At 45.5% G+C, this 18,536-nt stretch overlaps 1 protein-coding gene across 1 annotated transcript in view; it reads left to right on the forward strand.

Moving 5' to 3' along the window:
* Positions 1-495: 495 nt before the first annotated feature.
* The window catches only part of CDCP1 (CUB domain containing protein 1), a 51,798-nt gene continuing 33,757 nt past the window's right edge, over positions 496-18,536 (forward strand). Inside the window, exon 1 of the mRNA XM_080975820.1 lies at positions 496-713. Within this exon, the coding sequence (XP_080831946.1) occupies positions 635-713 (79 nt within the window). The 5' untranslated portion in view covers positions 496-634. The remainder of the gene's footprint in view (positions 714-18,536) is intronic.

Here is an 18,536-nt window from a genome sequence, read left to right on the forward strand (position 1 = left end):
TCCCTTTAAGAAGAGCCTGAGATTAGCTCAGCAGGTACGGCGGGAGTCTGTTAATCTCAGGGTCCCGAGTTCGAGTCAAAAGATTTCTGCCTTGCAGGGGGTTGGAACGCGAGGACCCTCGGGATTCCCCTTCCAAATCGACCATTCCCTGATCCCTCCATTACAATTTGTAGGATTATGGGCAGTTAGTTAGAAGATCTCTTGTCTTCCCCAGACAGGGCGCGCCCAGGCACATCAGCAAGAGTAGGCGCATGGGCTGAAAATCCCACGGATCCTCTCCGACTAGGGAGCGCAAAGTGGACACACCCGAGGGGCATCCGACGCGGCAGCTCGTGGATGGGAGACGCCGTTGAATCGGGACCTTCGACTTCCTCCCCGGGGCAGCCCAGACCTATTCCCACAAGCGCGCGCACCGGGGAAGAGGAGGAGTCCCTTTTTGCACCTGGGGATGGGCGGCAGGGAAAGGGAGGAGCCGTCGCCTCCCTCCTCCTGACCCGAGGCAGAGCAGGAAGAGGAGGGCGTCGCCACCAGATCAGCCACCCCGGAGGAGTCTCCTCCACGGTCCGGCGACCAGGGAGGAGAGAAACTACCCCCCCGCTCCTTGCAGGATCGCAGGGGGCGCAGATGCGCGGAGATGGCTGCGGGTCTCTGGATCGCTTTCCTGCCTCTGGCCCAACTCCTGCTGCTGGCGGCCGTGACCCTGCAGCGCGCAGGTAAGCGGCGATCGGGCGCCTGCGCCCCACGCGTGTTTTGGGTGGGGTCCGCGTAAGGTGCGCCCGGCGGATCGGAAGCGGGGAGTTCCTCCCCCCGAGTGTTAAGGCTTATCCGAATCGCGGAGGGCGGGTTGGAGAGGTAACCGGAGAGTCCCGTGGGTAGCGCGTGGGACTCGGGGTCGTGGGTTCGAACCCCGCGTTGGGTGAAAGAGTCCTGCGTCGCGCGGGGTTGGGCTAGATGCCCATCGGGGTCCCTTCCAACTCTGCGAGTCTCCGATTCCACGAAGAATCGACGTCGCGCCAGCCTGCGCGCCTTGGCAACTTCCTGGCCTTCGCCACCCGTGAGCGCGGGACCCTGGAAAGTTTGAAAGCGAGTTGGTGGGGAGTTCTTTCGTTTCGGAGTTTTCTTTCTTTCCGTCTGAGGAAAGGGAATCGGGCTGGTCTGGAGATGGTATTGAAACTTGAAAGGGGTGCGGAGGAAGTGAACGGGCACCTCTACTTATTCGCTCTGCCAAGGAAAACTTTCATGTCTCCTTTTGGTAGTTGGCGCAGTGGAACTGCGGAACTCGCTGCCACCAGCTTGGGTGGTTTTAAAAGAGGAAAAGGCAGATCCATGGAGGACAGGCTGCATAAGTGGCTGTTAGTCTTGATGACTGTGCTTTTGCCTCCATGGTAGGAGACAGTATGCTTCTGAATACCAGTTGCAGAGGAGAATGCTCTGGTGCCTGCTTGCCAGTTTCCCAAATAGGCTGGTTGGTCACTGTTGGACTGGTTGGTCACGGTGAGTACAGGATGCAGGACTAGATTGGCCCTTGGCCTGATCCTGCAGGGCTGTTCTTAAACTGCGTATCCTGAAGCTGAAGTGATTGGTGGCTGCTAGTGCGTTTGTTTGCTTGTTTTAATGAAACACTACAATATTTTTCACTTCCACTGTCGTTGCTTTTGGTATATCTGTGCTGCTTTGGGCCGACTTATTAGTGCTGCAGATGTGATTATACCACAGTTCATGGCTCAATTGGGTAGACAATGCCAAGGTTTGATCCCCCTACGGGACAGCTGCCTGTTTCTGTATTGCGGTGGGTTGGACTAGATGATCCTCAGGATCTCTTCCAACTCTACAATTCTATGATTCTATGTATATACTTCCAGTACTATCCCTGCATGTAGCAGCAAAACTGGACGCCTTTATCTGCCCCGCCTGCAGCGAAACATGTCTCTCCCATACCAGTCGCTGTATCACCGCAGGCGCCGTAACTCTCCAATGCAGTGTTTGAAACTTCCATTGTTCTAGGCGCATTTTGCGACAGGGAATTTCATTAGCGCAAGCAGTTTCTGAGCTCTGGGTGCCCAAGATTTTGGATTAAAACTGCAGAATGAAAGGAAAGGAGGACTTATTTCTGCCTCCCCACTTCCAGGACTGGAAGAAGAGACCCTCTTAAGAATAATAGGGGGGTGGGCAGGGGAAGGACTGGACCATGTGAAAAATGAATTTTAGCTGCAGTTCATTCATTTTCAGCTTTGTATTCTTGTTACAAAAAAAGTGCACCTAGACATTGTTGCACCCATAACTTAGGTTTAAGGTGCCAGACAGTGCCATTATCTGGAGGTGCATGACTGGGGATTATTACTGCCTTCACACACTAATACCGCATCTTGTAGAATTCTATCAGTTATATTTTATCTGCACAATTGGAATGAATTTCAGGAACCAAAATGCTTTTTTATGTGCAGAAAAAGAGGTCGGAATAGGCCAATATATATGTGGGCTGTCCCTGGATCAAGTGACTTCTTTATGTTCTCAAAGCTCTTAATGTAGCTCAAGGTTGTCATCGGAACTAGCCAGATGTTCAAGTGATAATCACAGTCAGTCCATCATTTGAAAAATAAGGCTTTTGAGCTGTCTTGCGCGGTTGGCGCTGTGGTCCAAACCACTGAGCCCCTTGGGCTTGCCGATCGGAAGGTCAGCAGTTCGAATTCCCGGCGACAGGGTGAGCTCCCGTTGCTCAGTCCCAGCTCCTGCCAACCTAGCAGTTCAAAAGCACACCAAAAAGTACACGTAGATAAATAGGTACTGCTCCGGCAGGAAGGTAAACGGCGCTTTCGTGTGCTGCTCTGGTTTCGCCAGAAGCGGCTTAGTCATGCTGGCTACATGACCTGGAAAAATTGTCTGTGGACAAACGTCGGCTCCCTTGGCCAGTAAAGCGAGATGAGTGCTGCAACCCCAGAGTTGTTCGTGACTGGACTTAACTGCCAGGGGTCCTTACCCCAAAATGGCAACTTGACTTAGTTTAAGGAGAGTAATCCCTTTTATGAGAGGGTGAAGCATAGAGTCCTTCTTAGTTTGTGTGGAGTGACTCCATGCTTCGATGTATCTGCATGATGGTTAAAGGTAAAGGGACCCCTGACCATTAGGTCCAGTCGTGGCCGACTCTGGGGTTGCAGCGCTCATCTCTTTATTGGCCGAGGGAGCCAGCGTACAGCTTCTGGGTCATGTGGCCAGCATGACTAAGCCGCTTCTGGTGAACCAGAGCAGCGCATGGAAACGCCGTTTACCTTCCCGCCGGAGCGGTACCTATTTATCTACTTGCACTTTTGACATGCTTTCGAACTGTTAGGTTGGCAGGAGCAGGGACCGAGCAACGGGAGCTCACCCCGTTGCGGGGATTTGAACCGTCGACCTTCTGATCAGCAAGTCCTAGGCTCTGTGGTTCTGGTGTCAGGATATCATTCTGATGTTATTCTGCTGGCACAGTCAGGTTGTGACTGGGGACACTGTTGGTTGGCCATACTCTTCCAACAGTTTGTCAGAAAGCAGCTTTTAAAGAAGTGTTGCAACACTGACCTAGAAAGTTGTTTGATCCAATCCCAACAATTCTGGTGTTGTCTGTGTAGTAGCTTTGATGCACTCACACTCGATATTTGTGTTGTCAGAGCTTTTCCCCCAAAGCTTTAATTATACACAACTTATGCAAATGTTACCTCATTTGAGCGAGTTAATGATTTGTGAAGGTGTTCCAGACACCAACAGAAAAGTAGTACGTCCAGTTTTTGTCCCACCACACTTAAGCATAATTTAATTCCCAGCTCCAGAATACAAGTGGTTTTTCCTTCCAAGCTCCTTCTAAGTCTTCCTTTTTTTTGTTATAAAAAAGAGCAATCTTCTTACAACATGCAGCTAATGTTACTCATTCCACTAGGCCTCCCTGAGACAAGAGAGGCAGGAAATAGCAGTTTTTAACTGGCTCCTTCGTAATGCTATATTTGCATCACTGACAGTTCGGATGCTATGCACAAAACATTATTGTTATCCTACACATTTCAAGTCAATTTTATTAGCTCATTGAGGAAATCCAGATTCTTGGTCCTTTAAGAGAAGTGGAGCTTCAATAAATCCCCAAAGCCTTTTTACTGATAAGAATGGAATAGGCCCAGTTGGTTTACTGGATTTGGATGTCAACAAATCTAAACAAAGCTACTAAGCTGACCAACAAAAACCAACAAAAATTCCCTAGAAGTCTTATCTCTGAAGTTCCAATGCAGCCTGTCCCTGTACTATAGCGGTAGATATGGAAAGGCTCTGTTCTAGAAAACAAAAAGGTGTGAATGAGTTCTATTATTTTGATCAAGGGATGGGCTGTACTGTAGGAAGATTTGTGGCTTGTAGTCAGGCAACAGCATAGCTGAATGTTGACTAAATATCACCCAGACAGCACTGGAAGATAACTCTTGAATTATTGTGCATTAAAGGAAAAAAATCCCTGAAGGATGTGACTTATCTTGCTGGAAGGTTTTGGATCTTCTCCCTAATGGTGATTAAATAAGAACATGAAATCTTGACTAGCTTACACCAAAGGTTCCACATCCGGCTTCCCATAGCTGCCTCTGGGAATCGCACAAGGAAGAAATGAAGGCTGAAGAAGAAGAAGAAGAGTTTGGATTTCATATCCCGCTTTATCACTACCCGAAGGAGTCTCAAAGCGGCTAACATTCTCCTTTCCCTTCCTCCCCCACAATAAACACTCTGTGAGGTGAGTGGGGCTGAGAGACTTCAAAGAAGTGTGACTGGCCCAAGGTCACCCAGCAGCTGCATGTGGAGGAGCGGAGACTCGAACCCGGTCCCCCAGATTACAAATCTACCGCTCTTAACCACTACAACACACTGGCTCTCAATGTTTCTCTCCCAACAACTGGGATTCAGTGATGTTCTGTTTCCAAACTTGAAGCTTCCACGTAACCCTCGTGGTTGTATAGCCCCAACATACAAACCTTCCATGATTTTTGTCTAGTCCCCCTTTGGTGACCATTGTTGTGCCTTGACTTTAAAGTAAAGGCAAAGGGACCCCTGACCATTAGGTCCAGTCGTGACCGACTCTGGGGTTGTGGCGCTCATCTCGCTTTATTGGCCGAGGGAGCCAGCGTACAGCTTCCGGGTCATGTGGCCAACATGAATAAGCCGCTTCTGGAGAACCAGAGCAGCGCACGGAAACACTGTTTAGCTTCCCTCTGGAATGATACCTATTTATCTACTTGCACTTTGACGTGCTTTCCAACTGCTAGGTTGGCAGGAGCAAGGACCGAGCAATGGGAGCTCACCCCGTTGCGGGGATTCGAACCGCCGACCTTCTGATCGACAAGTCCTAGGCTCTGTGGTTTAACCCACAGCGCCACCCACGTCCCGCCTTGACTTTACTGCTAACCAATTTCAGTGGACAACCCCCAAGCTCTAGTATTTTATGACTGGGAGAAAAACCTCTCCACATGCTTTCTCCAAGACACACAACATTTTATACACCTCTACCCTGTCACCATTTTCCCCAGCTAATTATCCCCAAATTTCCTCATAAGGATAATTTTAGTTACCCTTTCTCCCACCTTTTCCATATCCTTTTTGAAATGGGGTGACCAAAACAACACATGGATTTGGTTTCTATAATGGGATGATGATATTAGTACTTTTATTATTATTGGGCCTTTTTCTTCTTTTCCCACACAGAATTCATTTTTTTCCACAGCTGCCACACGCAGAGTTGCCATTTTCACACAGGGGCCCACCACAGCCCAGTCGTTACCAGTTCAGACTCCATTAATGTATATGTGAAGTTGGGGTTGTTGTTTTGTCCCCATGTGCTTGTGTTGAACTGCACTTACTATTTTAATGCCAGTTCAGCCAGTTTGGAGAGGTCGTTTCGGAGCTCCTTTTAATACCTTGTTTTGTTTACCACCCTGAACAATATAGTATCATCGCCACACTTGAAATATCGTGAATGAAGGTGCCTCACCCTTTTGATCACTTTTTTCTGCATTTTTTCCCAGCCCTACAATATATTTTTTGAAAATTGGAAAACCTATTGTGGCTTTGCTATTTATTTACAAACTCAGGTCTAGAGAAATACATTATGAATCTCTTGGAGACAGCAGCAATATTTTAGAAAACAGCATTATGCATATATGTATGGATCCAGATTTGCACAGGGGGGGGAGGAGGGTATTTCAAAATCCTGTTGACCAACCAGGGTGGATAAAAATCAATGATAAAAAAAACCAGATTATTTTATTTAAATTGGATTTTTAAAATAAAAGGCTTTTGGAAGAAAAATCTTTCTAAAGATAGCTTTCTATTTAAGTTACATTATAGTCCAAAGGCTATTCATCAGGAAATAAGGATTTGTTTTAAGTTTTTCATGTGTGCTAAAACTCAGTCTGTTGTTTTTTTTAAAAAAAAGAATTGTTTAACCACATCAGTTAACAAACATGGATACATATGCTATAATGTTATTGTTTTAGTTAAATAAATTGTTTAAATTGTTATCAAGGAAATGATTATTTTTCTCCTTCTGATAAAGTACAGCAGAAAAGGTGTCCAAATATAAACAGTTAACTTATTAAACCTCACAATAATTTCATAATTATCTGTCTATGCATTTCTAATAGTATAACCAAATGAGTAATTTTTGATAGAACTGTGAAAACTACTCTGAAAATTTATTATTCCAAAGATGAAACCTTCATCTGGTTGTAAATATTACGATTATACCAGCAAGAATGAGTCTTTCTGTAAATAATAATAATAATAATAATAATAATAATAAGTCTTACTGACTAGTGATTTAAATCAATTTGATTTAAATAAAATCCACCCTGGTACATAGCAGCCACCATTCATGTCTTTATAATAATAATAGTAATAATAATAATAATTTTTTATTTATATCCCGCCCTCCCCAGCCAAGGCCGGGCTCAGAGCGGCTTACAAGCAATAATAAAAACAAGATGAATGATTACAACTTAAAAACAAAAATAAAATACAACATTAAAATAATGGAACATTAAAATATTAAAATGTAACCTCATCGCAGGAGGAGAAGGAAAAGAAAAAAGAAAGAGAGGGAGGTTTGTAAACTCAAAGCTAGACCACTGTAAAGCTCTCTACAGGGAAGTGACCTTTATAGTGCTTAAACAACAACAGGAAGTTCCGATCGCCATGGCCTTACTCCAGATGTTAGATATGTCATTGGGAGTACATCCCTATGGTATCTACAGTGGTACCTCGGGTTACATACGCTTCAGGTTACATACGCTTCAGATTACAGACTCGGTTAAGAACTTTGCCTCAGGATGAGAACAGAAATCATGCAGTGGCGGCAGCAGGAGGCCCCATTAGCTAAAGTGGTGTCTCAGGTTAAGAACAGTTTCAGGTTAAGAACAGACCTCCAGAACGAATTAAGTTCTTAACCCGAGGTACCACTGTATTATTCTTGTTCCCTGTTGTTTTTCTGTGTGCTTGTTTATATAGCTTGGACTCAACATTTGTTGCCATTCCTAAGACAGGAGAAGAGTTCTCTATCTTATATGTGCCAAGCTATGTGCCAAGTTAGGGATGAGAAGGTCGGTGTGGAGAGGCGTTCTTGATAATGCCTCTTTAATTGCAGAATATTACATCTAGGAGGCTTCATAAAGTCTGACGGCAAGCATCTTCTTCAAGACGTGTCATCTTCAACTAGATTTTGATGACTGGTGTGAATGGTAAGGTGTACCGTACACAATTAATAAGGTTTAGTGTATTTTGTTTCAACTAGTTTGTTTTCGTTATCCACTGCAAACATTTGAGATGGGCTCAATCAAATGAATACAGTCATACCTCGGGTTGAATGTGCTTTGGGTTGATCGCGTTCGAGTTGCGCTCCGTTACTTCCGGGTTTCGCCACTTGCACGTGCGCAGACCCTCAAAATGACGTCACGCGTATGCGCAGAAGCGGCGAAAAGCGCTGCGTGCGCACGCAGATGTGCCATCGCTAGTTATGTTTGCTGCTAGATGCGAACGGGGCTCCAGAATTGATCCCGTTCGTATCTAGAGGTACCACTGTAAAAGCTGTTAGGGTGTGAAACCTAAGACGCTGGCAAGTTAGCAATGTCATGTGACTTTAAGTAGTCAAGCTCGTTAAGTTGTTAAGTTGCTCAGTATATAAAGAGTGTTTGTTTTCTCTGCCTGTGGGGCGTGAAGCAAAAATGTCTGAAAGCTCCGGAGGTATTTCTGTTATCTTTCTGCAATAAACCTGTCTTTGGAAAGACAGGCTTCCCTGTGTCGTTATTTCTTTGCTGCTGAGACTCTGAAGCTTGTACTGCAACAAGAATCTCTGCACTGGACTTAATTAATACTCTGCAAAGAGAGCTGTTGCTGGTGGCGCAGCGGAAGCGTTTACTGGACCAGTACACAAACTCTCTTAGGTTATGGATCCTTCTACGTTTCTACAGCTGTATTGTGTGCAGAGAAAGTGAAAGCAGCTTTCGGATGAGAGAAGACCGGCTTGGTCGTAAATCCAGCTCTTAAAGGCTTCAGAGGAGGCTGGAGGCGTCTGAAAAGTGAGTAAAACAAATCCCAAGGGGAAAAAGAAGAAAGGGCACACAGAGGGAGTAGCAGCAGACCCCAAGAATGGCAGTGGAAAATTTCCAGGTTCCCTTTACAAAGTTGAACTCTGCTAATTACGTGCAGTGGTCTAAGAGGGCTCAAGTCTGGTTGGAAGCCAAAGAAGTGTGGGCTGACTATGTCCAGAGGCGAAAGCCGTTTGTGGCTGTTGCAGCAGATGCCACAGCAGAGCAACAGGCTGCTGCACATGCTCAGAACAGGGAACATGATAAAATGGACACTAAAGCTAGATGCATGTTGATGGTATCGATAGACGATTCCCAATTACCTCATGTGGAAAATTTAAGGTCTGCATTTGAAGTTTGGGAAGCTCTTAGGCGAATTCACCATAGAGCCACGCCCGGAGAGAAGGTGAACATTATACGTGCTTTGTATGAGTTGAAACTGAAGCCAGGGGATAGTGTGGTTGAACACACGTCACAGATGACTGAGTATTTCAACCGACTGTCATCTCTAGGTGTGAATTTTCCTGAAAATATCAAAGTTTATACTCTGCTTAGCAGCCTGCATGCAGGGTTTGAAAACTTAGTACTAACTTTACAAGTTTTGCCAGAGGACCAGCTGAATATGAATTATGTGACTGGTAGATTGTGTGAGCAAGAATATCAACATCATCGAAAACGTATTGATAATTCAAATACCCCAAGGGTTGGATGTTCAGATAATTCCCAGCGTGGGGAAACTAGCAGGCAGAGCTGTAAGGAAGCCTCACAAGTGTCTGCTATGGCCAGCAAGTCATGTTTTCGATGTGGCAGCAGGTTTCATTTGATAGCAAAGTGTCCAGAAAAGCAACAGGAATTTCAACAGTCCAGGGCCAGTTTCCGGAGCTACAGGGGAAGACGACGTGAGAATTACAAGAATCAACGATCCAGAGGGGGAGCAGGTGCTGATAAGGGACTATCTGCAATGGCAGCACAAAAGAGTCCTAAAAGGAGCCAACAAACCTTGAAGTGGATAATTGACAGTGGAGCAAGTCACAGTTTAGTTCCAGCGACATCTAGTGGCCGCTTGATGAACTGCAAGACATTGCCAGTTGCAAAAACCGTGACTATAGCAGACAATAGTAAACGAGAAATGAACCTTAAAGGCACAATTTATGTTAACTGTTTGCAAACTAACCTTCCTGTTTTTGTTCTTCCAGGAATGAAGAATGGACTTTTGAGTGTGTCATGCCTGGTAAAAAGTGGTTTTAAGGTTGAGTTTGAAAATGATGTGTGCACCATTTCGAAACAGGGGAAGGAGCTAGTTAAAATTCCCTGTGAGGATGGGCTTTTTGTTTTGGATGAAGAGCAGTTAGCAGCAGGTAGATGTTCAACAGGTGAAGCGCAAGCTAAGTGTGTAAATAAGGCTCCTCATACAGGTTGTGCACATCTACTACACAGAAGGTTAGCTCATATATGCTTTAAGTATGTAAGCAAGATGCCAGATTTAGCTGAGGAGTGTAACATTAAACCCTGTCCAAATTTTCTGGATTGTTGTGCTTGTAAACATGCTAAGGTTAAGACATGTAACTATCCTAGATCTGATAGAGTAAGCAAGAAACCCTTTGAACTTGTGCACACAGACGTGTGTGGCCCTATGCCAGTCAAATCGCTTGGAGGTGCGAGATTTATGCAAATTTTGGTGGATGATTTTTCAAGGGCTAGTTGGGTTTTCTTTCTGAAAGAAAAATCACAAGCAGCTTCCATCCTGATGGATTGGATTGAAGAAGTCGAATGTAAATTTGACACCAGGGTACGTAAAATACAATCAGATCGTGGTGGGGAATATGTGAACCACACGCTGGAGACGTGGTTAAAAAGGAAAGGTATAGTTCATAGACTTACCAATCCCTATTCACCACAGGAGAATGCAGTTGCTGAAAGAAAATTTCGAACATTACAGGAAGCCATTGCTGCTTTGCTGTTTGATTCTGGACTTCCACAGCGTTTTTGGGCTGAGGCTGCACTGTATGCGAATTATACTTTTAACAGAGTGTACAATAGCACAGTAGGCAACACTCCTTACTTCATGCTATTTGGGAAAAAACCAAAAATTGATCATCTAAGAGTTTTTGGATGTCGTGCTTATGTGCTGGTGCCTAGGGCACAACGTAGGAAAGGCGATCCTAGGTCTAAAGAAATGTTTTTCTGTGGTTATCAAGCAAACACAAAAGGTTGGAGATTTGTGAATGTAGAAGGCAATCAAACGAAAATCACAATCAGCAGAAGTGCAGAATTTTGTGAACAGGATGGTTGGAATAAAATTCATGGAAATCCTGACATACTATTTGATGTGGTGAACAGCAATGAAACTCAGGCCCCAGGGCAGGTATTAGTTCCAGAACAGACTGAGGAATTTGAGTCTGAGGATAAGGGTGAGAAATCGCCTAGTTCACCCAAGTCTGTAAAGTCAGAATCTTCTAGTTCTAAAAGTTCACCTGTACAGCAAGAGAGACGTGTAAAGTCAGAATCAGAAAGTTCTACAACTACTAGTGACAAACAGGTGACGACTAGTGATTCTGGGTCAGAGGGGGAAACTGAAGGAACATTGCAGGAACTGTTAAGGCGTTCTAAGCGTACCAACAAAGGTAAACCTCCTGAAAGGTACCAAGCTATTAGTGTTTGGGCTGGTTTGGCAAATTGCGAACCTGAGAGTTTTGAGGAGGTTGAGCAATTACCCCAGGAGGAGGCCAGTAGGTGGTGTGAGGCCATGCAAAAGGAGTTGAATTCTATGAAAGAACTGGGTGTGTTTTCCATCACCAAACTGCCAGAAGGTACCAAAGCAGTAAGTTGTAGGTGGGTGTATAGGATAAAGACAACAGCGATGGGGAAACCAGAGTACAAAGCAAGGCTTGTAGCTCGAGGTTTTACGCAAAGAAAGGGGTTACATTATTCCGAAGTCTATGCACCCACTTCAAGGAGTGAAACCCTACGGGCACTATTAGCAGTTGCTGCTCAGAAAGGGTTCAAAGTGAATCAATTTGATGTCTCTACAGCTTATCTTCATTCAGACTTGGCTGAAGAGCTCTATATGGAGCTACCGCCAGGATTGAAAGTTGGTAAATCAAATCAGGTATGGAAACTACATAAATCTATTTATGGACTCAAGCAATCTGCTCATAATTGGAATGAATGTTTGAATGACGTTTTGGTAGGCATTGGTTTTAGCAGGAGCAAGGCTGACAATTGCTTATATTTCAGAAGTTCAGGAGATGCTCAAGAATCTTTGCTTGTTTATGTAGATGACCTGATTTATACTTCAAAGACACAAGAACAAGTAAAAAAACTAGCCAAAGAGTTAAATAAACACTTCAAAGTTAAGAATCTTGGTGATGTGAAGGTCTATCTTGGTGTTCAGATAGATAGGACCAAAAATGGCAGTTTTCTACTGAATCAAAAAGGCAAGATATTGCAAATGTTGAAAAAGTTTAACATGACGGAGTGTGCAGGTGTTAGAACACCAATGGAAATGGGTTTTGTAAAAGACAATGAGTTCAAGGATAGTGCTGAATTCAAGCGTGCTGAAATCTTTCAGTCAGCACTGGGAAGCTTACTTCATCTTTCGCAATGGAGTAGACCAGATATTGCTTACACTGTTAACTTACTCAGCAGAGAAGCTTCGAAACCTAGTGTAAATGCATGGAAAGGAATTCAAAGAGTGTTAAGATATTTACAATACACCAAAGATTTTTGCCTTGAATTGTTTTCGGAAGGACAAGCACAGATTACTTGTTGGGCAGATAGTGATTGGGCAAATTTAAAGGATAGAAAATCAGTGTCTGGCTGTGTAATAAAATTTGGTAACTCTCTGATTGGGTGGAGATCCAAGAAACAGAACCTAATTGCTTTGTCGTCAACAGAAGCTGAGTTCTGTGCCTTATCTGAGTTATGTAGAGATCTAGAATTTTACAAATGCTTGGCACAAGAGATGTATGAAAAGGCCATCACTCCAATCACTGTATGGGGTGATAATCAACCGTGTCTTAAGTTAGCACAAAATGGGCAGTTTAAAGGTCGTACAAAACATTTGGATATCCGCTTTCAAAATGTTTGTCAAACGGTAAAAGCAGGAATTGTTAAATTAAATTACTGTCCCAGTCATGAAAATCAAGCTGATGGTTTTACAAAACCACTTGGGTTTCAGCGGCATGAAAACTTTTGTGAAGAAATGGGTCTGAAGTAATTTTGTTTTTTGTATTGCCAGCGAGAGGGGGTGTTAGGGTGTGAAACCTAAGACGCTGGCAAGTTAGCAATGTCATGTGACTTTAAGTAGTCAAGCTCGTTAAGTTGTTAAGTTGCTCAGTATATAAAGAGTGTTTGTTTTCTCTGCCTGTGGGGCGTGAAGCAAAAATGTCTGAAAGCTCCGGAGGTATTTCTGTTATCTTTCTGCAATAAACCTGTCTTTGGAAAGACAGGCTTCCCTGTGTCGTTATTTCTTTGCTGCTGAGACTCTGAAGCTTGTACTGCAACAAGAATCTCTGCACTGGACTTAATTAATACTCTGCAAAGAGAGCTGTTGCTGGTGGCGCAGCGGAAGCGTTTACTGGACCAGTACACAAACTCTCTTAAAAGCATTCCTTAAACTCTTGCAGAACTGGACAGCAGCTCTGTGCATTTCAGAGAACTTCCCTGGACTTACCAGCCACTGCTCCAAATTCAAAATCATTGATATCACAAAGCTGGCTCCAAGCAGTTTATGTTTGGTGGAATCATAGATGCGGACTGACTTGGTGATATCTGAAAGTGCCCAGAGTACCGTATTTTTCGCACCATAGGGCGCACCGGACCATAGGGCGCACCCAGTTTTTAGGGGGGGAAATCAAGAAAAAAAATATTTTCCCCCCCAGCCCCAAGAGCAGCGTACAGGCTGCGCACAACCTCTCCCTGCCGGAGGGGTTGCACGGGGCTATGGCACAAGCCAAGGCAGCAAGCAGGATGGATCCCGCTCACTGTTTTGGCTTCCCCTTTAGCCCTGCGCAACCTCTTCTTGCCAGGAGACGCTGCGCAGGGCTAAAGAATCCATAGCCCCGTGCAGCCTCTCCTTGCCGGAGGGGTTGCGCGCAGCTATGGAGCAAGCCAAGGCAGTGAGCGGGATGGATCCCGCTCGCTGTTTTGGCTTCCCCTTTAGCCCCGTGCAGCCTCTCCTTGCCAGGAGACGCTGCGCAGGGCTTTCCTGGCTTTACTGGGAGGTGGGGGGATTCCCTCACCTCTCCCAAAAGCCCGCAGAAGCCGCGCAACCCCTTTAAAGAGATCGCGGCTTCTCCTGGCTTTCCTGGGAAGTGGGGGAATTCCCCCACCTCCCGCAAAACCGGCAGAAGCCGCGCGCACTTTAAAAGGGCTGCACGGCTTCTCCTGGCTTTCCTGGGAGGTGGGGGAATTCCCTCACGTCTCGCAAAAGCCCGCAGAAGCCGTGCAACCCCTTTAAAGAGATCGCGGCTTCTCCTGGCTTTTCTGGGAGGTGGGAGAAGGGACTGATGCGGCCAGTCAGTCCCTTCTCCCTCCTGTGGAAAAGCCTGCAAGAGCGCACGGAGCTTGTGTGCGACTCTTGGGGGCTTTTCCCGCCTGCCTCCCCCCTGCATTCGCTCCATAGGACGCACACACATTTTCCCTTGCTTTTTAGGAGGGAAAAAGTGCGTCCTATGATGCGAAAAATACGGTACTTCCATCCTATGTAGCATATTTCATAGAATCACCGAATTGTGGAGTTGGAAGAGACCCAAGTGTCATCTGGTCCAACCATTAGCTAAAGCTGGAGATGGAGATTCCACAGGTGTTTCTCTTGTGGCTTTGTCACTTTCCACCTGCTCTGCGTTGGCAGTGAAGCATGTTGCCTTTGAATGTGAACTGTTTAATACAATGGAGGCGACACCAGAAAAACCGAAACTGCCCTAAGATGTGATTAAACGTTTCAGGTGACCACCTTTAGGAAGCTCCATAGAGCTCTTTGAGTAACAGTATATTAGAAATATTCAGCTCCTTCATTCTTTTTTCCTCAAGAGTTTTAGCAGTGTAGAGGCAGTAATTGCTGTTGAATTGTTGGCTTTTACAATGGGAACATAAGGATCTGCCTTGTAACGAGACCGAGTGGCCCTGCCTTGATTTGCAGCTGCTCTCCAGGGTTTCAGAAAGAGTCTTAGCCCTGCTTGGAGGTGCCAGGGCCTTTCCCGTATTTGCAACTACCCCAATAAATATTTTCCAAGTAAAACCGATGAAACAGAACCTTGGCTATTGGGAATACATGAGATACTTATATCATAGCACCCAAAATTAACACGGCACACTCCTTTGGGTGTTGTTTACTGAATGCAAAGTCAAACATGTGAAATCAGGTCCTAAAATATTTAGAACATCAGAACATTTTCTGGAAATACAGTGGATGCTTGGGTTGCGAACGTGATCTGCGCGGGATGCACGTTTGCAACCTGCAGCGTTCGCAACCCGCAGCTGCGCTTCTGTGCACCTGCGGGTTGTGATCCGGCGCTTCTGCGCATGCGCGGCCGCCAAAATCCGGAAATAACCCGTTCTGGTACTTCCGGGTTTCAGCGGTCCGTTACCCGAGAAAAGGCAACCTGAAGCATCTGTAACCTGAGGTGTGACTGTACATCTGATTCAAAATTGTCTGGAGCACCAGTATTACTAATAAACTGACTGATAACAATTTCCTGGACAAGCCACATCAATGGCTACAACTTGGTGGTAATGGTATTATAATGTTTTATTATGTAGCATTAGTCATCTGCTGATAAATATTCCCAGTGTTTTGTTTGAAAGGATCTACTATTGATCACTAGCCAGGATAGAGTGACATAGAAGCATATTCAAAGTATTCAGGAAGGGACAGCTGTAGCCTGTAGCCCTGTACCCATTTACTTGCGAGAAAGCCATACTGAACTCAGTGGGACTTGCTTTTGGGTGGATTTGTATAGGAATACACCATAACTGAAGTATCAATGGTATGACGTCTTGTTTTCCGTGTGCAATGCTCAATGTTTCTCCTGCTCCTCACCATCACCCCCACCCCCCTGTTTGGAGAGACAATGGAGTGCCACTCCAGGGGTGAAGTCCAGCCACTGTGTTAGTGTGACAGAAAAGTTTGTTTTGCTGGGCAGGTTGGGTCAACAAGTGTTTTATTTTTCCTTTTTCCCTGCCAGCAAACAGTTATGAATGGCAGCCTCTGATTGGCCGGGGTTCCAGGAGGGGGAGTTGAAAAAGGAGAGGATTTGGGGAGACAGTTGAGGAGATAGGGAGTGAGAGGAGAGAAAGTTGGTTCTGGGTAGAAACATCCACTCTGAGGAATATATCACAAGCTAGAGAAAGGAGTCTCTGCACTTAGCATGAAGGACAGTGTGTGGTGTCCTGTGAGAGTAATAGGCCAGGAAATAACTGGGCGGCTGAGGCTCAGCCAGGAGAAGTAGAAGCTGTGAAGAGACAGCCTACTTAGGACTCATTCCAGTCAAGAGGGGAAAGATTCTTCTACAAAAATAGAAGACTCCCAAACTAGTTAAGAGGGGTGTGGAGACCCCTTGGGTCTGTTACTTGGAGCACCTCAGGAGTAGGGTTGTCAAAGGGGTGTGCAACTGACAGAAAATACCACCTTGTTTAAGAACCAAAGTATCAGGCGGTAACAACTGAGAAAGAATTGTGAAATAACTGGAAATAAGCTGAGCATTTACCGTCGAGTCTAAAAACCTGTAACGTCTACCTGAAGCGAAGTAACTGAACATAAACAACTGAAGTTTAAAAGAAGCTGTGCTTGATTAGAAGTCCATAACATCAGTTAGATTTATTATTAGAAGTCCATAACATCAGTTAGAATAATTATTATTAAGTGAACCTGAAATAGCATTATAATCTGAAGTATCCTTTGGTTTACCCACTTTGTGTCATAAACTTCCTTTGTTTAATAAAATCATTCTTGTTTATTTGATCAAACCCTGCCTGAGACTCCAAATCATTAAGTTTTCCCTCACACACGTCCCCCACAAGATAGTCTGTGGGAATCTGATGAATTGGTGTTTTGTGAGGGGGGTGCCCTATATTTAAGTGAGGGCCGGCCCAACGCCGTCAGGGGAAAAGTGCCGTTGTGCCATTGCAGTTAGCAGCACCAAAGTGACCTCCATGGGGCACAAGCCCGAAGAGCATATATGGAGAAGGTCCTGGGCCTGATGTCACATTTGGCACCAACTTGGCTGAAGAAGTCGCCAGAAGAAAGTGTACAAGGCACCATCCAACCATCTTAGGGACTCCACTCTGCATGTGTTTACTCCTTAGCCCTTTCACCTCCAGAAGACAGCCTGCAAGGCTGCTGAGGTTTAAGATCAGAGTGATTTCAGAGGCACCATTTACCCGTGTGGTCTTGCCTTGCAGATATCCAGGCATGCTGGCCACTAAAATCAGGCCTGTTCACTGGTACTGTGGGGTCTCAGGAAGAGCCACAGAGGCCTGTTCTTGTCCTGTTTTTTTTGGGGGGGGGGGGTTAGCCTAACTGATGCCATTTTGCTTCTATAGAAAACTGCCTGCTTTAGAATTTAGGAGGGTGAGCCACAAATATTGTGAAGACCAGATAACGTTGCTAGGCGATTTTCAGGAAAACCTCCCTCTGCCAGGCAATTCTCCCCTTCAAGGTCTCCAGGCAGGGTGTCCTGTTTAGATCAGCGCAAGGAACCTCGAAAGAGGGAAAGGGAGGGGGGATACCTACAAAAAGTATGAATAAAGGTTATTTGGGGCGGCTTCACCATCACACTGGTGAGTGTGGCTTGCCTGCTCTGTTTTACTCAGCTGAATAAAGGAGTGATTCTGGGAATCTCCTCTGCCTTTGGCATTTATTGGCTTTTCAGTGACCGAGGCGGCTTGGGCCCGATTAGCAGACCCCAACAGTACCATGGACCTTACAGGAAGACCATGGGAAGAATTCACAGGAAAGTGCCTCCCTCAGCACTCTTGTAAGGCCTAAAGGGCACCTAAGCAATCTGGTCCAAGGTACACAATCTAGCAGAAATGCGTGCTTAGTTAGTCCCTTTGAAAGACAGGCTTAGCTTTGTAGCTCAATGTTTGCAGAAGCTTCATTTACCAGTGTAAACATGCGTCTTTGGACTGACTGGTTCTGCGTCCAGCTGACAACTTCCTTGTTCTTTTGTCGTGCCCTCGCTTTTGAGTGTTACGTGCTGGGTGTTGCGCAACACCAAGCAGTGCCTTGCGGAAAATATTGGAATGGTGTGTGTGTGTGTTTTTTTCATGTCTGTTATCTTGCCTCACTCTCTTGCCCTTGTTTCACTTCTCATTTCAGCCCGAGGTGTGTGTATATCTCTTTGGGACAAGTTAGACACGGTGTTAATTGTATCTTTGCATCTAGCCTGCTGATTTTTCAAAATGCAAATTGTACCAGCAGGTGTGGTTGGAAGGGTGAGAGCAGAGAGAGGGAATTTAATCCTTACTCTCCCCTGCTGTAGTCTGGAGGAAAATCCGCCTTGGGAAGGTGCTATTTGCCTTAAGGGGAAATGTCTCTTTGTGGCAAATTCTTCCCTCCCCCCCACATCAAAGGCAAATACCAGGTTCAGAAGAAGGATTTCCCCCAGGAGCACAGCAGGGAAGGGCAATTGTTTTGAAACAGAGTATTTGTAAGCTTTGTGTATTTTACAGATTTGTAAGTCACTTTCGGGGGGGGGGGGCGCTGTGGGTTAAACCACAGAGCCTAGGGCTTGCTGATCTCCGCGACGGGGTGAGCTCCTGTTGCTCAGTCCCTGCTCCTGCCAACCTAGCAGTTTGAGAGCACGTCAAAGTGCAAGTAGATAAATAGGTACCGCTCTGGCGGGAAGGTAAACAGCATTTCCGTGCGCTGCTCTGGTTCGCCAGAAGCGGCTTAGTCATGCTGGCCACATGACCCGGAAGCCGTACGCCGGCTCCCTCGGCCAATAAAGC

This window comes from Podarcis pityusensis (assembly GCF_964106645.2).
Source record: "Podarcis pityusensis genome assembly, chromosome: 12".
Taxonomy (NCBI): Eukaryota; Metazoa; Chordata; class Lepidosauria; order Squamata; family Lacertidae; genus Podarcis; species Podarcis pityusensis.